The sequence below is a fragment of the Bemisia tabaci genome, chromosome 1 (assembly GCF_918797505.1).
Source record: "Bemisia tabaci chromosome 1, PGI_BMITA_v3".
NCBI lineage: Eukaryota > Metazoa > Arthropoda > Insecta > Hemiptera > Aleyrodidae > Bemisia > Bemisia tabaci.
The window spans coordinates 28,556,749-28,582,221 of NC_092793.1; the positions used below are offsets into that span (position 1 = coordinate 28,556,749).

General features: G+C 40.0%; 1 protein-coding gene across 3 annotated transcripts in view; it reads left to right on the forward strand.

Annotated features, from left to right (window-relative positions):
* The window catches only part of LPCAT (lysophosphatidylcholine acyltransferase), a 30,167-nt gene that overhangs the window by 2,264 nt on the left and 2,430 nt on the right, over nt 1-25,473 (forward strand). The window contains exons 2-10 of one of the 3 annotated variants that reach the window (XM_072299363.1): nt 16,412-16,557; nt 17,494-17,711; nt 20,187-20,299; nt 20,633-20,787; nt 21,406-21,543; nt 22,014-22,139; nt 23,185-23,359; nt 24,282-24,386; nt 24,946-25,075. In XM_072299363.1, the coding sequence (XP_072155464.1) occupies nt 16,412-16,557; nt 17,494-17,711; nt 20,187-20,299; nt 20,633-20,787; nt 21,406-21,543; nt 22,014-22,139; nt 23,185-23,359; nt 24,282-24,386; nt 24,946-25,075 (1,306 nt within the window). Of the gene's footprint in view, nt 1-16,411; nt 16,558-17,493; nt 17,712-19,346; nt 19,562-20,186; nt 20,300-20,632; nt 20,788-21,405; nt 21,544-22,013; nt 22,140-23,184; nt 23,360-24,281; nt 24,387-24,945; nt 25,076-25,473 lie in introns of all 3 variants that reach the window. The other 2 variants (XM_019057249.2, XM_072299367.1) reach the window with 2 other exon arrangements.

The window sequence follows — 25,473 nt, forward strand, 5'->3', positions numbered from 1 at the left end:
GTGCCGCTTCGTTTTCGGGAAAGCGTGTTTCTGTACCAGCCATACGATCCTGCATTATGTCTCGATTTTGTAGGATAAGTCGTCACATTTCACCCATAACTGACGGAACACCAGGATTACTGGTGCATTCTGCTAAAAACGGCTCTACTGGTGAGTGCTTACGTGGTTCCATGCTGACGCTAACACGGTATCAATTATGCTGGTGGGACTTTAAGGCTTCTCATTGTCGGCCCTCATTTGATTGAGCCACAGAGACAAGAGAAGAATCTCTATTTAGCATGGCAGTGGTGGAATCTTTAACCTTCAGGACTCCAACATTGAATTGTTGACCTACGTGCTTCCTACCAGGTGGATGTTAGACAACGTGTTGAGCATTTAGTTCAGCAAACAAGTCGAAGTTTGGTAAATATTACGTCATTCGCAGCTCATTAGCCACCTCGTAGGTAGGAATACAGCATATAAAAGGGTGATGACTGTTGCAACCATATAGTTGCTCGTAGGGAAATGTTGAGTCCCCGAATGTTTAAGTTTCCACCTGTTGTCAAGAGATTAGTGGAGGGTCTTTTCTCTCCTCGTCTCTTTTCAGCCCCGAGCCCAAATCTTGTCGGTTTACGGATGACTGCTAGTTAAAAAACTCACCTCTAAAGACAATAAATTGAGGAAATGATATTCTATGCTCAAGCCGTAGACAATTTGAACTTTTTTACAGCAAGCCCGAGCCATCCTTATAGTTCCTAGGCAGGGCAGGATTAAGGGGGTGGCCACATAGGCCGCGGCCCATGGCGGCAAATCTAAGGGGCGGCAAAAATTTGCAATTTTTTGAAGTGTAGGTATAAAAAAATCGTAGTTATAAAAACAAAATTACAAACGCGAATAGGCGAAAAAATCTCTCATTTCCTGAGAGTATATAGTAATTTCTAATTTTGTCGTCTCTTAGTGATACAAGAGACAGCACCCTCGATAAGTCGAGTTACGAGAGAAACCAAACACGCAATTTCGCCGAGAACGGCGCGACTTAGAGAGAAATGACAACGAGGACTTGAGATGAAAAGGAGAAGCCCTCGGCGCGGTGATCGGCATGCAACACACATTAGCGCCTACAAGACTGCACGAATACTTCACGCATTGCATCAAACACAGTGCGTTCATTGCGGTCAGCGTGAAACGGATAGCGCCTACAAGAATGCATGAATACTTCACGCATTGCGTCAAACACAGTGCGGTCAGCGTGAAACGCATAGCGCCTACAAGACTACGTGAATACTTCACGCATTGCGTCCAACACGGTGCGGTCTGCGCGGCGCGGCGGCGGAAGTTAAAATCATTGAACCTCATTTATGTTTCTTCTTTCATAATTTTTTCGTTCATTTCTCATGAATGGAAGGCCTTGTCCACACAGAGATAGGTTTACGGAACTTCAATTTTGCGCAAAGTTTTGTGAACTTTTGCTAGAAGTGTTGACAGGGCTTTCCCAAAAAATGTGTCCAACACGAGTAAAGGCGTCTTATGCACCCCTCCCCTTCTGGCACGTTCATTTGATGGTTTTTATCGAGTTTCAAAACGAATGAGAAGGGGGCGGCAAAATATAGGCGGCACATGGGCGGCAAGAAGGTGAATCCGGCCCTGTTCCTAGGCGGTTCGAACCTGCAATCAGTGATCGAATGACAAATTCGAAAGTCTTACCGGAAAATTATGCCCGTAAACTGGCCAACAAGATTCGGGCACAGACCGTCTCGACTTTGCGGGCTGATTATTGAATATGATAGACAAAGTTATAGACGAAGAAGACGTAAGGAGTATGGAGTGATCCTATTGGTTTAAATGGGTGGTTCCTGTAGACTAAGGGAGAAAATGACAGATTAACTATAGGTTCTATCATGGGTTGCCGTTAGTTAGTCCATTATGCACCTCTCCTTTTGTTCATTGCAACCACCCACTTCTACCAATAGGATCCCTCCATATCTCTTTTGTCCTATCTGTCTATAGATTTCGATAATCGGCCCGCTGGTCCTTCTGTAAGGGCGCTCTTGGTATGCTGTAAGTGCCCTCACCGCGAGAAATTGAAAAAAAAATAGCATTGATCCTGTTCCTCTCTTTGGGAAGTTCGGCGGTCCTTTTCCACGATTTTTCGAGCGGAATATGACACATACGAGCAGAGTACGATGACCCACTTCCATGGCGAGGCGAAACTCGGTAATCTACCTGGAATGGTGTCGCTGTTGGTCTATGATCGCTGCGAATAAACTCATGAGATTGAATTTTCGTCACGCATCGACGTTAACGGGTGTTGTACTACGGAGTGGCGGCGCGAGTCCCTCCGCCCCGATCGTCGCCCGAAATGCATGATTCAAGAATCATCGCTGGCGCCTGCGCCTGTCGCTCCTCGAGTCCTCGCAGTATCTGCGCAGCTATTCATATTCTCACTCTCCGAAATTAAGTTAAACGACCGCACACATGAAGGCTTTTATCAGTGATTCATCCTGGGGTGAGCCCGCACCGACACACTCGCAACGCATATCCGCACTGTCGTGATAGCGATTAGCGAAGAGAGCCGTCAGTCTCAAGTTTTCAAAAATCGAGTTTTCTCAAAATTCGTCCAGTCTCATTTACATGAAATCACTGAAATACCCAGAACAGCGAAATTCGTCTTATTTTTATGAAAACGAGACATATGCCGCTATCACCGCTGAATTTGGCAGCTGAATATGGAAGTCGTTAGGTTATCACAGTTCTTATCATAGATCGAAAATGAAGATGATGAACTGAGACGAATCCAGAACTCGGACAGGAATCTGACTACATCTTAGCAACAGGAAACTAGAAATCGAACAGGAACAAACCTGCGAATTACAACTGGAAAATTGTACAACAGTCATCGCTCAACAGCTGAAATTTCGCAAATTCGAGTTACTTTCATCCAGATGTGTATCAAATCTATTCGAATAGTTCAGACAAATCCAACATTTTCCGATGGTCGCTGAGAATCGTTGCTGAATTTTGGTTCGACACGCGCAATATTCAGGCATCGGGCCGATGACTTCCACATTCAAGCCACATTCAGCGTGGCAATGTGAAAAAGCCGAAAGAGCGAAAAAAATGGCGTGGTTTCAGACAGGACAGCCGTAAGGAGCATTATTATTCCAGAAAGTCAATGAAAATAGTGCTTTCAAGGAAAATGCCGTCCTTTTATGCCAACTTTTAACCTGAATACGTGTATTTTGTGTGTTCAAAATGCAACCACGAATGAAGCACGCAGAAGATAGCACTTACGGCTGTCTTGCCTAACCGTAGCCTATTACGGAAATGAATGATATATTTTTTACCTGTATAATTGAAATAAAATCGGTCGATTTTGAATCATCAATCATAGAGTCTTTCGGATGATTAGTGGTAATTTGGCAGAGACCAGAGGCTTCTTTCAATACAATTTTCTGCTCAGACACTCGTGACTAATTTTCTCAAAACGTCATTTTTGCACCTCCGGCTCTCTTCGCTATCACGGCAGCGCATATTTATATACATACATGTCGCTTCATTGCTATACCAGGCGCTCTACAAGATACATAACTGTCATCGACTGTCATAACTGTCCCTGGTCCTCTCTCTATTATTATTTTCAGCTCTAAATTCCTGCTTCTAATCAAAAGCCATGATCGGCCCCACCAGCCCTCTTGAAACCTCTACTTACGCGACTTCTTCGTCACGACTCAAACCTTAGGATTATCTCCTTTTTTGGCTTCTGAGCAACGTGTGATGTGGTTAGTCTCAGCGAACAAGCACATGTTTAGTGCGCTTATTTTTCAGCGTACATAGGAGTTAAGTGAAAGCAAGTGAGAAAGGCAACCGTCAAAAAGAACTCAAGATCACTTCGACTTCATTCGAATTGTCATCGATGGAGGCATCAGTGACGTCCGTTGAGTTTCGTGACGCATGACTAAATGAGTGCATTTGTCTCTTGTTTTATAGGGTGTCATTTTCATCTAATATTCATTGTCTAAAGCTCCCACCATGGCCTACGGGTGGGTTGTTGAATCGCTATCGAATGACTCCGATCGACAACTCCCCATCTTAACAATGTTATATATCGATCAAGGTCATTCGATAACGATTCAACAATCGTTGTACTGACCTTGGCCCACACTCCCTAGATCCATACATTTTTCCTTCGCCCCTATGCCTCTTTCCTTCCTCCTCCTTTTTTCATATATTTCTCCTTTCTCTCCTGTGCCTGTCTTTAATTTTCGTTCCTTTCATTGTACTCTTGTTCCGCACAATTTTTTTCTCTTGGACCGAAGCGTAGGGCCCCCTCGTGACCTAAAATTTTCTCTCCCAAAAAGTTTGCCGTGATCTCCAGAATTACTTCACCTTTAAAGCTCTTTTACTCTCTATTGCAAGCCACAGTGACCAGAGACAATATAATATTCTCGCTCTTCTGTCTCAATAAAATGATCATCAACTATCGTTAGTCGAAAAATAGCATTGCATCTCCGAACATAACTTTTCTTCTGTGATAGCGAAGAGAGCCGTAAGTGCAAAAATGAAGTTTTGAGAAAATGACCCGCAAGCGCCTATAGCCGGAAAATTTTATTGAAAGAAGCCGCTGGTCACTGTCTAATTGCCACCAATCATCCGAAAGACTCTTAAAAATCGTTCGGATGATTAAAAGTCCATGAACTTTACTTCAACTGTGCAAAAAGGGTACTTCTCATTTTCATATTAGTAGTGTTAGGATAAACAACCGTAAGTGCTATCTTCTGCTTGCTTTTGTGGTTGCGTTTTAGACACAGAAAAAGCAAATTTTCAGGTTAGAAATGGGCAAAAAAGGGCGCCTTTTTATTTTAAAGTATTGTTCACATTTAGCTCTCAGGCGGAATAATGCTCCTTACGGCTGTTTTGTCTGGAACAAGGTAAATTTTCGCACACTTACGGCTTTCTCATATGTCTCATTTTCACAATAGTAAGACGAGTTATTCTGTTTTAGCTGTTTCCGTGATTTCCTCTTAAAGAGACCAGATAAATTTTGAAGGAAATTTGATTTAGACAATTTTAGACTTACGGTTCTCCTCGCTGTATCACGGCAGTTATGTCTCACCCAATTACATCACTTAGATTGAAAGTGCGGTTTCTGAAATATATACTGTTCGCAGACGTGACACAATTATCGAAATGGGGCAGAAGCAAGTCTACTATTTTCCATCAAAACTATGTCTCCAAATGATTGCTATCGATTCCAATAAGTACTTTGAGTCTACTTAAGTCCGTTAAATCGAACTTGATCAGAATTCATTCTCGCTTAGCACCGCGTCAATACAAACCTAACGCTTTCCCTTCCTGAATTGAATGAAAAGTTTCCCGTCACAGTTGTATCGATCCGTCAAGAGTGGCAAAGCTCATGCAGCATTGTTAAGTAATGATAAGTTCGTGTCGAAACACAGATGCAAAAAAGTCACTTTTTTAGTGCACTTGATGATTTACATAGCGAGAACAATCATTGTTAGAGCACGGTCAAGTGGCATGTTTTATCGAAGATAACCCGTCAGCCTGAGAAAAGCAGCGTGAGATTCTACACCTCTAATGGTTTTTCTGAATTAGAATACGGAATACCTCAGCAAACCCTCAGTCGTTCAGTTCCAAAAGAGTGTAGTTATATCGACCGTCAAAGTCGGAAAGTCCGTATCTTCTATTGCAACGTAGCAAATCTCTACTCATGTTTTATTTTTATTTTTTTTAAAAAAAAGAAGAAACAAAAAAATCAATGCAAAATTTTTCTTGAAATTGTCTATGAATTATTCTCTTTCATTAACAAAAATATTTATAGAACATTTCAAGGAAGCAGTACTATGGTTTAATGTGGTTTTGAAAAAAATGAAACACAACCGGGGACTATTGCTTAAAATAATGTTGTTCGCCATTTCAATTATTCATGTGGGCCAATACTTAACAGAAGGTTTAGGTCGAGATCTTTAGCTCCTACCCCTTCTCCCAAATACTGTGTACCCCTGCCCACCTTTAGGTTAATGCGACAGTTGCGCTTTTGACAAGATCGTATTTTGATGTCATCACCGGAAAAGTTAATCGGTTCAGTTTTAGTACGAAAAACCCGTACTATTCCCTATAGCCGTAGTGAATGACGTTAATATGGCCGGATTTACACTGTTAGTGCCCGAGGCTGAACTTAGATTGGCGCTCTCAATGGAGGGGAGGGAGGGGTGCCCCAGGTCTTTCCTCTCCCTCCAGTAAAAGGAGAATTTTTGTTTGGCTTAATGCCAAGGAAAATAATTGAAATCCTTCTTTAAAAAAAAACATGATTTCACAATGTTAAGACACCAATTGCAAAAATAGCGGCGCCAGAGAAAAAGTGGATTTGAAAAATGTAGAAAGACACGAAGAAAACATTTTTAATCTACAAGTACTGAATGATTGGAATGCAGTCTCACAAATGTTGCTCCCCTCAGTGTTGCACCCACTGAAAAAAAAGTATGGTGACATTTACTATGAGTCTACTTGATTTTTTACACAGTGATACTATTTAGTGGAAATAACCAGAATTATAGTAGTATTCGCCAGAACTCTGGTGATTCTTACCATAGTATGGTAAATGCCACCATAGAGTCTGGTGTTTATTACCATATTCGTATCACTGTGTCAGAGATGGTAAAATCTACCGGCATATTTTTTTCAGTGCCCCTAATCCATAGCCTACATAGCCTGATGGCGAATCCGGCCTAAGACGTCAATCGTAGTGTCGTAGAACGGATATTATAGATCGTATTCGATACATCAAACTGGTGATATTGTATCGATATCGATTGGTTCAAAACATAGACACAGCCTCAAAAATCAATTGCGTAATCTGGTGGAACGGGTTTTTTGTGATAGATTTTTGATTCGTACGAGTGCTAATTGGACAAAGAGTATCAAAATTGCAACGAAATTTCTTTTTTTCAGCTTTTCTGACTTATATACTAAAATTTTGGTTTGAGGTTATTTTCTATTGATTTGAACCAGACGATACATCAAACCACTATCGAATACGACCCATTATTTATTGCTGATCAACTAACTCATTAATCTGAAGGGGGAGGGGGGGGGGGGGGGCGAGACCTTCTCTCCAAGGCTATGCGCGTATGAAAAAGAAACATGACGGGTCGTTTCCAACGAGTCGCTGGCAGAAGACCGAACCAGACTGGCGGAGTGAAGTGCGGGAAAACGTAAGTGGGTGGTTGTTGAAGATTGTGCGGCACGCGGTAGTGAGTAAGCATATTCCGGTTGAGGCAGGCGAAACGGACGGCGAATAACGGACGGAATAAAACGGTAACACAATGCGATATTGTTCCGAGAGAAAGCTCACCCTTGGCGCGCTCGGGCTCGGAGAGGGCCGTTTCTATTTGCCCATCGTCGATTGAGATTCGGACGTCGGACGTGGACGGTCCGTTGCCCAAAGCGTAGCGTCCTGCGTCGCGGCGCCTCAGCGGTGCAGCATCGGCCGCAGCGCCCGCCTGGGCCCAGGTTGGGTCGGGATCATCGCAGATGAAGAGGACGAGGACCGTAGAAATGCAATTCTCATTATCGACGCATGGTCCTAGACAGGAAATCGCGCTCCTCGTAGCGTAGCCGCTCCCTTTGCCTCCACGGCGCACAGTCGATCGAGTCGATAGGAAAGGTCCGACGAAATTTGGAAACTTTAAAGGCTTATAATTCCGTTTATTCAAAACTTTGAGGTTCTGTGAGCGGTTTTATTGGTTTCCCCGTAAAGTTTTCTTCTAATAGTACCCCTTGAAACTTAAAATATGACGAAATAGACATCAAAATTTGCAGTTTAAGTGAAAAATGTCATGTCCGACGTCTCGAATGGACTCGGTCCACTGTGCGGCCCTCAGTGGGCAAAAATAAAAAAATTCACAACTCGACATCTGAATATTTTTTTGGAATTTGTCATCTTAAAGATGTTACTGACTCACAATGATGGTTCATTTTCAAATTTTTCGCCCCTAATTAGTTCAAATTTGGGTGGAAAGTGGGCGGAAAATGGGTCGAGGATCAATGGTCCATTGGAAATACACAGAGAAAGACGACAACTTCCAATGAAGGTTTCTCGCTTGAAACGCAAAATGCTCCGGGTGGTCGACATTTTCTTAATCCTCGGATGCGACTATCAGAGATATTTTAAGTTTAAGTTCGGGTGTTCCACGTTGCTTTTACATCGTTAACATAGGGCTGATTCGAGGTTGCCAACTTCAAGTAAACTTTTCTCGAAAAATACGCAACAAATCTTGAGGTATAACATTTTCTTATTCCTCGAGTGTTTTACTTTGATAGTGTCAAAGGGTTTATCTATGTAGGTGCTACTATCTTCATTATTTAAAGTTAAGTGTCTTTTACCGATTTTTGTCCGCATCGTCCATATGGATGCCGCACTGGGCGACGTGACGTATTCGAGGCGGGCGCAGGTGGCCGCTGCTGTGGGCCAAAAATGACGTCACTGTTGCCGAGACTCGACGAGTTCAAGTTCGTAGGATGAACTTAAATAGTTTAGAGATCATATCATCAATACCCCAGAGCTAATAGGTACCAAACTCAAGTTTTTGCAAAAATCGAGTCAGTGGCGTTTTTGAAATCTCAATTAACGGCTCCGTGAGTGTGGAAAATTTGGTAGCCCTATCTTACGCCGCGCCGATTAATGAGATGCGGAGTTTCAAAAAGTGTCGTCTTTTATGATCGTCGAAGTTTATGGAGCAAAATATATCTGTGTTCTCCGAATAGACTCCCCAGTATGTCTGATGCTCATGCTGTATAATTGAAGGCATCGTCGGTCTATCAAAGGGACTGCCCATAAATTACGAACTTGGATCTCCCAATTTTTAGACACCCACCCCTTTTAACGCAATCGCAGCGCTGATACAGACACCCTCAAAGACGTGACATTTTTTTTGAAGCCCTGATTCTTAAAATTGAACCCCCCCCCCCCTCATTTTCGCCCTTGAGGGGGGCTAGAAAGGCTTCGGGACTACGAAATCCGGATTATTTGGGATCAATATGATAAGGTACCATCTTTTTCTGATGAAATTTCGTCGATTTTGTAACCAAAGAAAAATTTGTGGAGGGGGCACTGGCCCCGCCCTCCTTAGGGGGTCATTTTTGGACCTAGGTGGGCCAATTTTGGATTTTAAGGCGTCAATTTACAGTGAAATTTTCCACCCTTTTCAATTCAAATGAAATCGAATCGCAATCCGGTCAGGAACCCCGACTTAAAGGATCCTGCCGCCGCCCCCCCCCCCCCCGGGCGGCTGGAGAGGGGGGGGGCAGGTTGGAATTGTGAAATTCGAATTTCTTGGGGTCAATTCCCTATTCTACCCCGCGGTCCCCGACTTCGTGCGACCTAAAACAACCGAGAAAAAACCTGGTACGGTGCCGATTGCCAATATGCGGGCACCTGGTGTACTCCCCGCATATTTGAAAATTGGCGCGTCAATTTGTATATTTCGCCAAGCGCGCCAGTGGAATTGGCGGGAACCAATGAGAGAGCGGGTTTCGATTTGTTTACATTTCACGATACTTTGATAAAAGAAAGTGAACAAACGTGGTTCTTCGTCTCTTCGTGGGTTTTGTGAATAAAAATCAGAAGTTCCTTGAATATTTAAAGTTGCTTGATGTTTTGTATAAGTGCGAATTAGTTTTCATTTGCCTAACCACATCCTTCCAATGAATATTTAATTCGGTGCTGCCTTGTTCAATTTCCATTTATTACAAGTTGACGCCTCAAGGTATCCTCTCAAAAGTGCTCACCAATAGTTTAGGTATTTATTCTGCAGTTTCACCAGCTCTGTACTGTTCGAAATCATTGAGGTTCTCAAATTCTAGAAACCCTTAAACTTTCCATTTTGGTTCGTTTATCAATTCATCGCTTATTTACCTATCATCAGGGATTCACATGTCATTTTGTGGTCTACTCAGATCAGTAGTTTATACATAGAGTTTTACGCCCAATAAGTTTATGCATTATCAGACTGGGACAAAAGATCCACCATCTTGCTTCTTGCATTTACTTTACATGTAGGTAATAGTGACGTAAGTTGAGAAATACAAGAACTTATTTGATGTAGACTTTACTCTGATATGAATATGAAATTCTTAACAGACATCCATCGCATTTCCTCTGTTTGCTCTCCTAAGTAGATTTGGATTGCATTTAGCAAAAAGGAACCAGCGTGATTACAGCGTTTTCAAAATCGTGCAACTTCACCTTTCCTTTTAAAAATACTCGATATAAGTATGTTCAGTACTAAAATTTACACAAACATTTTCCTTTTAAATCAACTACTTTTTGGTGGGAAGCCAAAACTATTTGCTATATATTCTGGGAGATTTTTTAGATTATTAGGAAGAAGCAACATTTTTACAACACTGTAATCACGCTGGTCCCTTTTTGCTAAATGCGATCGGTTTGTCCTTAGTTTAGTTAAAGTATGCAGCAGGGTCAGAATATGATTTTTGCATAGCTTATTGTTAGTAGGTACCTACTTCCTGGTCGATTTTTTACCTCGCAGGAAAAACTGAAGGTGAACTTAAAGTGGAGGAGGTCTTCCACAAATTGAGAAAGATCTAAAACTTTCGCTATGTCAGATGTGTTTGATCAGATACCTACTCTTTTGTGATGGAGATCTAACTGGATGAATCGATGGTTCGATGGTTCTATTTAATATTCATTCAAACAGTCAAAGACCGAGGGTTCTAGCGGTTCTCCCCCAGAATCCTCTTGTTTAGTACTTAAAAATCCTAATGTTAGGTACGAGTACACACAAAACAAATACAGAAACTGGCTATTCTCTTGAAGATCAGCGCCCTTTTAAAAGTTCAGCGCTTTATTGGATCAAATCACTTGCCTCCCTAACTTAAATGCAAATCATTTGGTTGAGAGTGTAGCCCTGTGCCGGTTCCCCAATACATATTTTCACTAGAATAAAGAAAGGATACCTCTTTAATTTTCAGCTTCCGTATTTCTCATGGTCTTTTTACCCACTCAAAGAAGGAATCCTTCAAATTCTGGAGATGTCCTTAATTTTCTCACATGCACCTATTTTTCTTTTGGTCATCTCCGGGGACTCTGTGAACTCTGAGGAAATCTAAGCTGAATTTTCGATGTCATTTAAAAAGAAATATTTTCCTCCTAATTTAATCATTCTTTGTGTCTGTATTCTTCTTCCCCCCCCCCTTATTTTTTCATTTCTTTTCCCCTCTTTTCTTCTTCATTTCTTCTCTTCTCTCATTGCACTGCCCTCGTTGTAATGGCGCGTACGCAGCCGGTCCTGACATGAGCCACCTTTAATCAAGAGGCTTGGAGGACAAGGCACTTGAGTGCAGTTTTTGAAAAAATTGAGTTATTAATGATCTCAAGTAAATCTAGTCAGATAATGTATGTTTTGTGAAAAATTCGCTCCCAAACTTTAATTTTTAAGCATCAAAAAGTCGGTTTGAACTCTCTTTCCGCCATGAGGATCCATATAATTTCGAAACTTCAAACACATATTTCTTGAAATAGCTAAAATTGCACTTATGCGCCTTGTCCTGCAAGCCCATCAATCCAGCCCTGAGTTTTGGATTATGCCTCTCTGTCCACAACTGAAAAAATGCTTAACCTAGAGATTAGTTTAACAAGACAATGTGTTAAAAAATCTGTCCAATTTCAAAATAGAGCAACCCCTGAAAGAAACGTTTTTCTCGCATCTATAAAGATTTAACCGAGAGTTAGAGATCAACGGATAACCGTTGCGACCCAACTGACATCAATAGAGATCGAACGGATATCGGTAGTGATCCACCTGATATTAGAATAAATTCCTCCTGCTTGTCTTTTTCAACGGGGCGTCATGGTGAATTTATTGTTATCCGTCTTTTCGTGGGAAAGATCGCGGCTGTATGGTTTAAATCTCGAGATGGTAAACTTGTAGAATTGAAAGAAAACTCAGGACTGAAGAGCGACGCATCGGAGCTTCACAACGAAATAATTGACGAGTGCACCGGGACGGATGCATTATCGTACCCGCAGAAAATGCACCCACCGCCCGGAATGAGCGAAAATGATCTATCGGATCAGTTGAGTGCATCGTCGAGAAGATATCACAATGAGTTCCCACAAATATGTGGGCGAGATAATGGAGTGCACAAGTGTGCGAAATGCACGGGACTGCCCTAACAATGAGTGGAAAATGCACCTTCTAAACTCATCCAAGGAAGACGGATACAATGAACGCGTGTGAAATACCACATTGCAAATTGAAAAGTTGGCGTGGTCAGGGTTTCGCGCGATAGCGGTCAGTGCTCTTGTAGATTCGTCAAATCATCAGAATTCCTAAGAGCTGTTAAGGTATATGCCCTCAAACTCTAAGCGTGTCTTTATCAGAACGAATGGCTACAACTAATGACAACTCCCGATTCCTGTGAATTTCTGAAGAGGTGAGAAAAACGGGAGCGCCTTCAATTTTTGAACATGCAATACGCACATCCGTGAAACCTGAATAGTTGCATCAAGGCGCAACAACCAACTCAGAGTACTGCCGCGCTGAGAAGGAACGCCTCATGCGCCTTCAGTCGTTTCCTTTCCTTTGATAAAATATGAATCTTCAGAGAAATCCGAAAATATGTATCCTCAAATTTTAAAAAGAATTTTAATCACGCTCAGATCTAATTTATCTGAAAAGTTTAAGACAGAATATTCATAACTCTCCCCGAAAATAATTTTCTTGCCCCTTGAATTTATTAAACAACTCTCGAATAATCCTACGGCGTTCTTCCTAGCATGACGGTGCTGTATTCGTAGGTGGAATAAACTAACTGATTTATTGGCATACTCTAGCTCTGGCTTCGTGTAACTGGCAATACTGTCCCTAGGTACTCTCTCATTTAGGTGAAACAACTAACGAAGTCCCGTGCATCTCTGAAGAAATCAAAGAAGTGGGAGTCGGGAGCGCCTTCAATTTTTGAATGGGCAACACGCGCAATCATGGGACACGAATAGTTGCATCTAGACGCCGCGATCAACCCAGTCTAGTTTTTGCACGGGACTTTCGTGATCGTCGGTTAGCGTATAGGTTGCACTTAAAATCAACGGCACGCCCTCTTGGTGCAATTTTCAGACGTTTGACCGGTCAGTCTGGGAACTGGCTGTCCATTTCACAGACTGGGCAAGAACCTTGGCCAGTTCGCAGACTGGAGTCTGGACAAGGGGATGGCCAGTCGGCGGACGGGCAAAAATGTTTCCCAATTCACGGACCGGGCAATTTTTCCAATGCGTGTAACTCACAACCTTTAAAAAAAAAAAACTGGCAATAAAAACGCATAATTTTTAACAGAATTCTTGCTGATCGCCGTTTTTTCCAAAAAATGTTACCGTTTTTTACCGCAGGAGTGATACTATCTACCTCCAACGGTTGGTATGGAGATATTTGCTACATTTTTTAGCATTTAAGCTAAACCGCTTGAGAACGTAATATCAGTTTTACAGTTGATTTTTACGAAGTTTTAAACTTGGAAGACTGAAAACCATTGATTAGAATATTGCAGACATGGTGTCCAAAACAAAAGTGATTTCCCGCATCAAATTTGAATCCTCTGCGAATAAAAAATTCAAATTTTCTCCTCACCGGGGGAATATTTTCTTCCATGGGGGAATATAGCAAATACTGCACTTGTGCGCCTTGTCCTCCAAACCCCTCATTTGAAGTCACGGGCAATTCACGTTAATTCCAGAAAAATTCATCGCGATGAATGTTTTCAAATATGGATTTTGATGAGGACTAGTGAAAGACTTTGCTCGAGGATAGACCTTGTCTCGTGGTCTTGATCCTTAATAGGCTCAAATATTTCGAAAAGAGTCTTGCTCAACGACAAAGCTTTGGAGTTTATTCCTCAATCTTATCTTCAAACGATATGAACACACCTTCGATGTGGCGTCACGTTGTAAGTGCTCGTGAGGTGACTCACAGTCGGACTACATTTTGCAACGAGGAACCATTACTTATTTTCTGCTTCGTCCACAAAAGCACCTTCCCGTGCAGGGAAAGTAATGCCACAATCAAAAACCCTCGTAAAACTGACCACCCTCCTTAACTTTAGATTAGGTGACTTTTGGATCGGGTGAGGTGATATCACCTAAACTCTTCAGATGACATCGCTTTTAATTTTTAGGTGATGCCGCCTCACCTGTTCCAAGTCACCTCTTGTAACTAAAGTGAGGTGATATCAGTGTTCCCAGGTGCTCCTATCTTAAAATGTCCGTACGCTCTCCGGATGGGCTCGTGTATATCCGTGCCGCTCCGTGCTCCGTCCGTGTTCCGTGAATTCCGTTTCCGGTTCCGGCTCCGGCTGTTTTGTTGTTTTGTTGAGGGCGCACGGACATAAATGAAATGACTGAATTTTGATAAGAATACAATATAATTAATGCAAAAAGTATCTAATTTGTTCCCAAACGATACCCGGCTTTCGTACTAAACATCATTGTATCAATAACTTACGCAAAAGTAATAAATATTGCAAAGAAAAGCGGATAAACAGACGCACGGACAGGGCCGGGCGAGCGTACGGACAAAATAAGATAGGGAAAAATTTTCCCATAAGGTTTTTGTCCGTACGCTGTCCGCGCGGGTATAGGGAATGTCCGCGCGGGTATAGGGAATGTCCGCGCGGCGCGGAAATATCCGTACGCCTGGGAACACTGGGTGATATTACATGGCAATTCAGGTGAAACGTGTCACACTGAAAATCAAGTTTCGGGCTACATAGACATACCGTCATTTCCTGGTGCTGGAGCCGTATCTTTAACTGCTCCGGGCGATACACATGGAACTTTCGGCCTCCGAGCCCGGAACGCGGACGGTATGTCTTTATAGTCCGTAAATACGACTTCCACAGCCGGAGTTTTTTTTTTTTTTCAATGCACTTTGTATGGTGAGTGACATCGTCAATCCTAACTGTTGACATTCTTGATACTGTTGTGAATGGCGGTAAACTGCAGACTTCATACCTAATTCGATTTAATGAAGTTTGAATCCCCAGCGAAGGAGCAGTGAAACCGCATGACACAGGTAAACTGGCTATTCAACCGGGTTAGCGTGTTTTATTGTAGAAAACAAAATAAGATTATGCTCTCTTCACTGGAAAAAAATTCCGGCCTCGGAAGCTGTACTTACGGGCTATGCAGACAAACCGTCCGCGTTCTGGGCTCAGAGGGGCCGAAAGTTCCGGGCGTACCACATGGAGCAGTCGAAGGCACGGTTCCAGCACCCGGAACTTTTGGCCTCTGAGCGTGGAGCGAACGGTATGTCAATATAGCTCGTAACTTGTTTTTCAGTACGGAATACTAGGGGGCCACGCCCCCTGGCCGTTACGAATTTCAACCCTCAGTGGGTGCTTAGCGTCGTCGGAGGGTTGAACTTCCGTTGTTCTCCCTCTCTCTTTCGGACAAACGGGGAGGGCGTGCCCCCCCCCCCCCCCCCCCCATGAATTTTGACCAAAACCGAACCGAAATTCTTCAGTTCTAAAGTCGAACCTGTTCAAATTCATTTCGGTCAACAGCCCTTCTCATCGTCAGCCGCTTGAGTCAAATAATGAAGTGAAAAGTAAACAGCTCGTGTCTGGTTGACTTTGCGCGAGTGTGTCTAGAGGGAGGGAGGGGGCTCATTTGAATTCAAGTGGCGCTTTTGGCGCGGGTGATGTCAAAACGTAACCCCTGAGTTTGAGCCACGGATTGCTGTATTGGCAGCCGAACGAAAATCACTGTCAGTGTCACATTTATGATCAGCGTTTCGTAACAGTAACGAAACGTAGGGTCACGCCCCGCTGCTGTGCCTTATACTCAGGAGTCGGGACGTTGCAGGTTCCGCATTTGCAAGCGTTTGCTAGCGAGCGCGCGCGGTTCGAATCGGCAATTTAAATTCAGAGGCAATGACGTTTGAAATGCCTTGCGAAACACTATTCGGATCAACGATTTTGCCAACGATGCCGATCACCATATTTTTTTGTTTTTTTAGACTCATTAAGGGACTTGGAAGACAAGGCGCTGAAGCGCAATTTTTTTAAAAAATTGAGATATTTATGATTTTAAGTCAAACTCGTTTTGATGCATATTCTGTGACAAATTCGCTCCCAAATTCCAATTTTTAAGCATCAAAAAGTCGGTTTGAACTTTCTCTCCGCCGTAAGCACCCACGTAATTTCGAAACTTCAATCACGTATTTCTCGAAATAGAAAAAACTGCACTTCATGCGCCTTGTCCTCCAAGCCCCTTAATTGTTTCTTTTTCTTCTTCATCTCCTTCATCGTCCTCTTTCTATGTCAAGACGTTTAGGTGTTCAATACTGACCGATTCCCGAAGTTTTTATTGTTTTATGCTATTATTTATTTTTTCTGATTGCAGACGGGGTTTTTCACTGTGGTGGTCCTTCCCATAAGGCTTTTCTTCATTTCTTGTTTAATGATCGCTGTCTGGGTACTGGCGTGTATTGGTCTCTACGGCCTCAGCGAAGAGGAACTAAGACAGAAGCCGATCTCAGGCTGGAGAAGGTAATTATGCTTACTGCCCCTCCCCTAATGTTTTTACGTAATCTTAAACTCTCCGTTATTTTGTATCATCTCTGAGTACCTGCAAAGGCTGTTTTACCTTGAGTAGGAGAAGCCTTTATTGCATGACTTCACGGCGCACTTGGTGGATAAAGTCGTCGGTGGTGTGGCTGTCACCAAATCATTTTTGAATCTTCGAATTCTTTAAGTATATCAGCCAAAAATCGTCCAGTAGTATCAGCATATACCATAACCGAGGCATCACATGGTACTTTTACGAAGGCAACTGATTGACATCATCCGCTACGGTGTTGCCAAGGTTTTCTTTATCCTGGCTTTATTGATGAAGCACGTGAGACGAAGCATTAAGGGCAAATAAGTGCGTTTCCGACTGATTGCATGAAGAATCCTCAGTCATAGTGGTAGAAACTGCGGTTTCGTATATTACGGACAAGAGTAGGCATCGTAACAAGCAAATTTTTAAAATCGCGTTCCCTTCAAAATTCTACTAATAATTTACCCAAGGGCCATTCCACGTCAACACAATTGGGTTTGAAAGACGACCCCTTCCGAGATTTGGTTAATGGGGTCTCAGCGTCCTCCTAAGAAACAGAAAGGGCTCTCCTCTTCGACGAGCCGTTTTCGAGATATCGACCCTCGAATCTCCGGCCTCGTGCCGCGGGTCTCGCACTTTTGAGGACCTAAGAAGAACAAAATAGTCTTACTTTGACCCCAAAAGTTCAATTCCCTAATTTCGACGCATTAATATCCCGACACCCTACATAAAAATGGGCTGAAGATATCCTGAGTGGGTGGAACACCGCCTAATAACATACGCCTTGACAAGAAATGTTTATGTTTATGGATTATTATAGAAATGTTGTCAAATTGTGATTAATCTGTGATTGGTTGTATTTTCATTGCTGCTCTAATCATCAGTAAACTGAAGTCGGTGGCAAGTTTTGTGATTCGGCTTTTGTTCTTCGCTTGCGGCTTTCATTACGTGAAGGTAAAGGGTGCGCAGGCAAAGGCTGAAGAGGCTCCAATTTTAGCTGTTGCTCCACACTCGTCTTTCTTTGATGCTCTTCCAGTCATTATTCTTGGATCTCCTAGTGTTGTCGCTAGAGCAGAAAACGGCAACATGCCCTTCTTTGGCAGTATGTTTTTTGGCTCAACCTCTGTGCACTTTTATGATTTTGATTGAAGTTTAAATGTGTAGCTTTGATTTCAAATTTCTAGGAAGATAGTGTGTAGGTATATATGTACCTAGAGTTTTTTTTTTTTGAATCTCCAATTTTAATTTTTGCAGTGTTATTACCCATTCAAGTAACGTTGGCTTAACATTTTTGCGCACTTCTGCGTTTTTTGTTTGTTTGTGAATGCACATATTTACTTAGGTCCCTTATCCCCCCCCCCCCAAAAAAAAAACTGGCTGTTTTTCGCATGTTTTCTGTGACAAGTATATCGTAATATTTTTTTTAGATTGGATATCTACTTGTTTTTTTTTTACTTGTACCCTTTTAAAGATTGGATCAGACCTACTTGCTTTTTGGTACCTGCACCTGCTGAATTTACTAGTTGTGTAATAGCATTAGAATTTATTCCTCAATTTTTTCTCTAATCGTATTCTTATTTTTTAAAATCATCATGTCCCTCTTCTAGAAATTAAGAGGGGGGGGGGTCTTTCTTTTGCTTGATGAGTGTTTGGAAAACAACTGGCTGGATTTTTTATTTGACCATCTGAGTCCCTTCTTAACCGTTTTTCTACAAGTCAATTTTTGCCTGGTTTCCTAATCTTATAGTGGACCCAAATAATTTTTATTCGTCGTAACTGTTTAAAGAAACGTCTTCAATGATTTTTGTGTCATGGTTTTGTTTGATTTTTCTTACTCAAATTAAGTATACGAAATATTTCAATATAGTAATGCAAAAACTTCGGTAATTGCCAAGAAAATGGTTCTCTTTCCAAGCAGAGACTATAAAAATAAAAAGCTTGGAAACTTAGGTATGATGTAGGTATCACTGAAGCAAAAATTGCTGCTTTAAATAATTGCTTTTCTGCATTGCCAGTTTATAAGTTACCCACAGTCCAGCAGAAAGTATGATTTTTATCATTTCATATATTTTTAAAAAACCAATGCTTTTATTTGCAGACCATTTGATTTTTATTTTTTGTGGTAAATCTGCCGGTATCAATTTATTCTCGTCCCGCATTTGGCATGCCATAAAAATTGAAAATTTAATGCAATCAAACTTATCTTAATCCTAATCTGAATATGATATTCCCTCTTCCTTGTTCTTATCAAGCATGAATGAACGACTTTTTCTTTTCAATAATTAAATAATTGCATTCCTAAAAAGTATGATTTCTCACGTAAGTTTTAGATGAAGTGCATCCGGCAAGAGAGCTCTCCTTTCATTTTCTTGAAATACATTTTTAGGTGTCTCGATACTATTTTCTGCAATCCTGTGTTATGAAATAGCTAATATTTATCACTGAGATGTGCCCATGTCACACTAATAAATTTCAATGCAACAAAATAGTGCACTCCTGGATTTTTTAAATGAATGAATATGCCTGGTCTGTTGATTAAGACTTTCTTATATCTGTATTATTTTTAGCACTTGATTTGCGTGACTATATCATTTTTGCTTTGGTCTTTATATTTAATAAATTTTGAAGCAATTATATAAACTCTTTATTCAGAGCATTTTTATAGTATAGTTTAAATTTTTAAAATTCCTCAGTTATTTTTTTACATAAAAAATTGAAAAACGTATATGTATTTTAGAGTGGTGCGAGAGTGGATGTGTCATCTTGGCCGAGCAGCGTATCATGCAGGTGGCATGCAGATTATTGTAAAGGGTAAACAGGCATCCCGAGCAGAGGCTCCTATTCTAGTCATTGCACCCCATTCCACATTCCTTGATGCCAACATTGCTTACGTTGCCGGCCTCCCTTCCATAATTGTTCGAAAAGAAAGCAGTCTCAACCCTTTTGTAGGAAGTATGTTTTATTTTATTATTTTGCTTTATTTTACTTTATCACTTTTATTCTCAACTTTTCTTTTAATATTATTTTTCTCGATTGTTTCTTCACTTCCAATTTTTGTAATAACTATCTCCTGTTATCCTCTTTATTTTTGATTTGTTTTGTTTGCCAGTTGCCTTTGTCATGACCTGCCTTCAGTAAATTAATGTGCTTGCCTGTACATTATTTACAGTTAGAGAGAAGTAAAACTTAAAAGACGAAAGGAAATTTTTTAATAAGCACACAAGGACAATTATAAGTAATAAAATGAATTATTACGTCAACTTGTAAAACTCTTGCAGATTTGACTGTGTAGTCTCCAAGTTCAAAATCATGGAATTTTTACCAAAGAAAACAATTAATCTTATTTAAAATTCTCCGAGAGAAAATGAAAAAGTGTTTGCCTTTGAATATTCAGTTTGCTAGCCTTCACCAATGCACTACTTTTACCAATAGCCATCATGCCACAACATAAATTTTCTTTAAAAAGACGCTGATTTTTCATATTTATCCTAATGATTTGTCCTATTCTTATATTTTCTAAATATAACATCATTGTTGATTTAATAACCAATTAATTCTTCTTTTCTTCATTTGGTAGAATTAATAAACTACACACAACCTGTTTATGTCTGGAGGGATGATCCCAATTCAAGGCAGAAAACCATCCAAGAAATTATCAACAGAGCAAAATCTGATCTAGATTGGCCACAGGTATGCAGCTTTGTCTTTCAAATTACATGTAGGTATATAGAATCTGTTCCATTTTTCTTTCTGTCCTGTAAATTATTTGTCAATAATTCCTTTAAAAATCGAAAATCATAAAAAAAAATTTTAAACTCAAAAGAAGTTCTTGAGTCGAATACTTATTGTCCGAAGAGTCAGAAAAGTCTTTACGTTGAGCATGTAATTGCAAGAGAAACATAGTGATGCAACAGAACTGTTCTATCAATCAAGAGTCCTTGCCGTCATTTTGAAGTAGCTTTTCAATATTGTGTCTGGAAAATTTATTTGAATACTGTCTTACCGCAGTTTTTCTTGTTTCAGATGTTAATTTTTCCAGAAGGCACATGCACTAATCGGTCCTGTCTGATAACATTCAAACCTGGAGCTTTCTATCCTGGAGTTCCAGTTCAGCCAGTCCTTTTACGGTACCCAAACAAACTGGACACTGTAACATGGACTTGGGATGGACCTGGAGCGTAAGTATCACCTTTCACTACATTTTTTGTCCTCCGAACCACGTCTCTCAACCTTATCTTGTTTTTTCCTCTTCTTTTTCTTGGATTAATTATTTGATGATCTGATACCGCATGTTGAAATAAAGACATCTGAAGTAAGTTCATTAATTATTGAACCACTAGCACTATCTCTGTAAGGCAACCAATTGTGTCAGTATCCAGTTTACTGGTTTTCAGATCCTTTGTGTTTTTTACTAGGGTTGATTTCACTATCGAATTGGATAGCTTGAAATGGGTGGTTGATGATCCCCAATGGCACTGTTGTCTAATCGTTTTATAACCTCATCTCGTAACTTTTTTGTAGGAGGGGGGGGGGGCTTATTGCTATTATAAATTCCACAAGACTTTCACACAAGTGAACAGTATAGTGCACTTATGGAGCTGTATGTGCTCAATGACTCAAAGATTAAGCCTGTGACCAGAATTAAAGGTATATAAAGAGAATTCAAGTGGCCGTGTGTACCTATATATTTATGATTTTTGCCTGAAAAGAAGAAAACAAAACAAAAGGAAAATTTCAACACGTTAGATAGTATTAAAAAAAAAAAATGAGCCATTTTTTTTCCTTCCTTGTTCCAGGTTGAAGTTGTTGTGGCTTACATTAACGCAGTCACACAGTAGCTGTGAAATAGAATTTCTCCCGGTTTACAAGCCAAGTGAAGCGGAGAAAGCAGATCCTAAATTATATGCTCACAATGTTAGACTGCTCATGGCAAAGTAAGTTTCATAGGGAATTAGTAGATGACAATAGTGAAATTTTCTACCCATCAAATGAGTCCTTTTTTCATGTAAAAATTCTGAAAATTAGAAAGTATTTTTCAGAGTTTCCCTGGTAAAGTTAAGGATTTCAGCATAAAGATAAGATAATTTTTCCATTTTTTCATGTCAACTTTTTTTTTATTGGACTTATAAATCGGTCCTTACATTTCTTCAAACTTTTACAGTATTAACTTACCTACACTGTTGACTTGACTGAAAACCTATCATTGTCTTTGAAAGTGTAAAAGGCACCAAAGGCTGGTCGAGAGACCACTTTTGTCAATTATTTCCCTCTGTCTTTAATTCTTAAAGCCTCTTACTACCAGTCAAATATGTTATGGATGTGAATTTTCTGATGGCTTCCAAAAATGTCTTTCCTTCTCAATCATTTGTGCACTTCAGATTTTTATGAGAACATTATTTTTCAGTGCCCTGGGAGTTCCTACAACTAATTATACTTACGAAGACTGTCTCCTATCTTCTAAGGCCAAAGAAATGAATATTCCAGTCTCATCAATCATCATTCAAACTCACAAACTGAGAAGTCGTCTTGGGTTAGTTCATTGTCAGTTCATCTTCTTATTTGTATTTTTTTAGATTCTTAAGCACACCATGCGCAAGCTACAACCTTTACTGTGGTAGGATGGTGAGATTAATAGTTATTTTTCAATTTTTCATTTTCATTCAGAAAACGTATATCCTATACATAATTTTATCAAATTTCTACTTAATTTTATTTTATTTTTTTCGCTGGTAATGGAAAAATGATTTCGAGATTTTGATTGAGTCTGACAACATACTTTAGCGGTGAGAATGAACGAATAGATAAAAATTTCAGTAGTTTAATTATTTCTCTGCTTTTGAAACTGAAAATCATGATGAAATCTCAGTTGTTTTTTTTACATTGTAAGTAGAGCTATTTTTTGAATTTTACTTCAGCCCTAAGAAGAACTGTACAGAATAGTGTTCTCCTATGAGCAGAAAATAGGTAGGCAACAGTAACGCTATTTTTTGACCACATTATTCTGCTTGCTCTGCAGTACCATATAAACAAACGAAGAAAAAATATAAAAAAACGTTGAGGACGCCTTGCAAAATCGTGAATTGATGGGGTAAGGCAAAAAATGAGGAGCTGCTATTTGACGGACCTCTGGCAAGATTGTTTGTTACCAGTGGTGGCTAGATGCTGCAGAGCGCACAGAAGCTCTATGCAAGTGGCATGTTAGTTAGTCAGTTAGGAAAACTAAAATAAAAATTAAAAGAAGAGATGATGGCCGGTGTAGGCCGAAACGCATCGGTTTTTAATGCAAAAGTCTCTGACCAGTGAGTGGCTTTAGTATTTTATTAATTTGAGGAAAAAATAATGCTGACTAAATATCAATTTGATCTTAGTTCAACACCAAATTTTCGGAAATTATTCTTGCCCACTGTATTAAAACCGTTCTTTGTGCATCACAGAATCCGTGATTGGTACAAAACCAGAAAATCACCAAGCTCATTCAAACTCCTCTGCATGGTAGCTGTTCAAATTTTTTTTAAATTTTAGCTGTTGTGTGAAGAAGTTTTTTGTAAGACTCAAATTTGTTTGAATTAATTCAGTTTGTGTATGGTCAGGTTAGTGCGGCGGCACACGGAGGAGCGACTTCTTCAGGAAAATCCCGATTGGTTGACATCGCCTGAAGTACAAAATGTCACGTGTGATAAATTTTCTGCACTTTTAAATGTTCCAGATTATGATGTACACTTGTCACAATTATTTAAATTGTTCCTGAAGGTATGTTGTAGCAAATTACCTTCAAAGTCTTCAGGAAACTCATATTTTCCCTCTAATTTCTCCTCTACATTTTTGCCTTCTGCTCCTCAATATTGTATTGAGACATGCAAAGAACTAGAAGGCATGAGTAGAAAATCTCTTAAACCCTAATTTCTATCGTTAGTTATATCAAGGACGTTATATGCGTTTTTCGACTTTAGCCTTTTTTGCATGTCAATAAATATTTAATTAATTTCAACATTCATCATGCCAAAAAAGCAGAAGTCCGAAGACCCATAAGTCATACTAGACAGTGTTAATAGTGAGAGTCAGGGCTGGTGAGTCATTAGAGTTCTGTCTAATTTGCTTACCTGGTTTCAGCTAAAAATACCACCCATCAAGGGGAGGAATGTGATTTTCATCAATAAGTGCGACTTAGTATTTGATTAATATAAGTACGAACAAAGAATCAAGTTTTCTATTTAGACTGTATCCAATCAAATATTAACTGTGCAATGCAGCATAGCATGTTTCGCAACAAACGAACTATGCTACCTACCACTTATTTCCTGCTCTCACCTTAGTATGAGCTTCTCTGGAAGCATATCATAAATCTGAAATCCTAGCTGCATGCAGCTCTCCCATTTTTGTTCCAGTTCTGTGATATTGTTGAGTTTTAAGGGCTCTGGTTGTCTAAGTTTTGAGTTTGGATTGGATTTCCACCCTTATAGTTAAGAGAAAGTTATTTTCTCAGCATGAGATCATAGGATTATTCATTAATCTTACCCCAAAAAATTCGTCGCTTAACTTTTTTTTAAACACTTTGAGGAGCCATTGCTCAGCCTGTGCACTGCTTTAAATAAATATTTATAATTGTCATCCCTATAGATTATGATGATTTCCTCACAGCTTATGTATTAATATCCACAACTCTTTTTTTCAGGAGACGAATCCCTCGAATGTGATAGATTTTAGGGAATATATGTTGTGTGTGTGTATTGCATCTGAAGCAAAACAAGGCACCAATCTCATAAAATTAGCCTTTAAGGTAAGTACTTCTATAGGAAATTCATTTATTCAAAATGCAGAATTTTCAGAGAACTTTTTTACTCCAGAATTTTCTCTTTTCTTTTTCAACTTTTTAACTATGAAGCAGAGGTACGGCAGAAAAACGAGAGTTCAAAGAAATCGACTAAAATCGCAGAATTAGTGTAACTCCAGCTCCAAGAGTGAAAATAAAGTTCATAAGGGTTGCTTAGTGCACTGTGAGGAATCATTCAAGATGCTCTCTCAAGTATGGATGCTTTTTAAACAAACATCCAGTCCTAGTAATACGAAACTCCGAATTAGAGGTGTAAAAAAAATGAAAAACAAGGGAAAAAACCTCTAGTTATGGAGGAAAGCATGCTTAAAAATTAGGTAGGGGAGATTCCTGTACAAAATATAGCGGTGAAAAAGACGAGTTAAGGGGGTTTAAAAGGGTTTTTTTTGTCTTCAGGGGGAAGCAATCATGAATTTGGTTAGGGCTTGGAACTTTCTGCACCTTTGAATTGATTTCCTTAATTTTTAATTTTTCTGATCAAAACTTGTTTGTTTTTATTTTGCAGCTCTGTGGGAGGACAATCAATAGCTCTCAGTTTGTATGTATTATGAATATTTTACTGTGTTTAAAGGCTGATGAAGCATTGAAACTGTTTGACGACATTAGTGGAGGTTCACAGTCCACTATATCATATGGTAAGCTGACAAAAAAAAAAAAAAAAACTGCTGTAAAAAACTTAAGCTTTTCTCTATGATAAATTCTAGTTGGTGTTAATATTAATTTTTATCATGGTTCTCATTAGATAGAGTGCATTGACTGGCGAGTCTTAAATATGAAAGTTATAATCTTATCGACTTCTAAGTGTATTTGTTTTGTCAAACCGGAGTAGGGATTTCTCTCATTCATCGTATTATTGAGGCCTATGAAAGTCGATAATCGTTTACACCTCTAGATCAAAGCATGTAATTTTCAGGGTGTAATCTCTACTCTTGAGAACCTCGATTTAACATTAGAGCCCAAAAATCTGAACCTCCCTCCTCCCTCCGAAGGGCAGAGGGATGCCAAATTTTCAAACATGGAATAGTTAATGTCA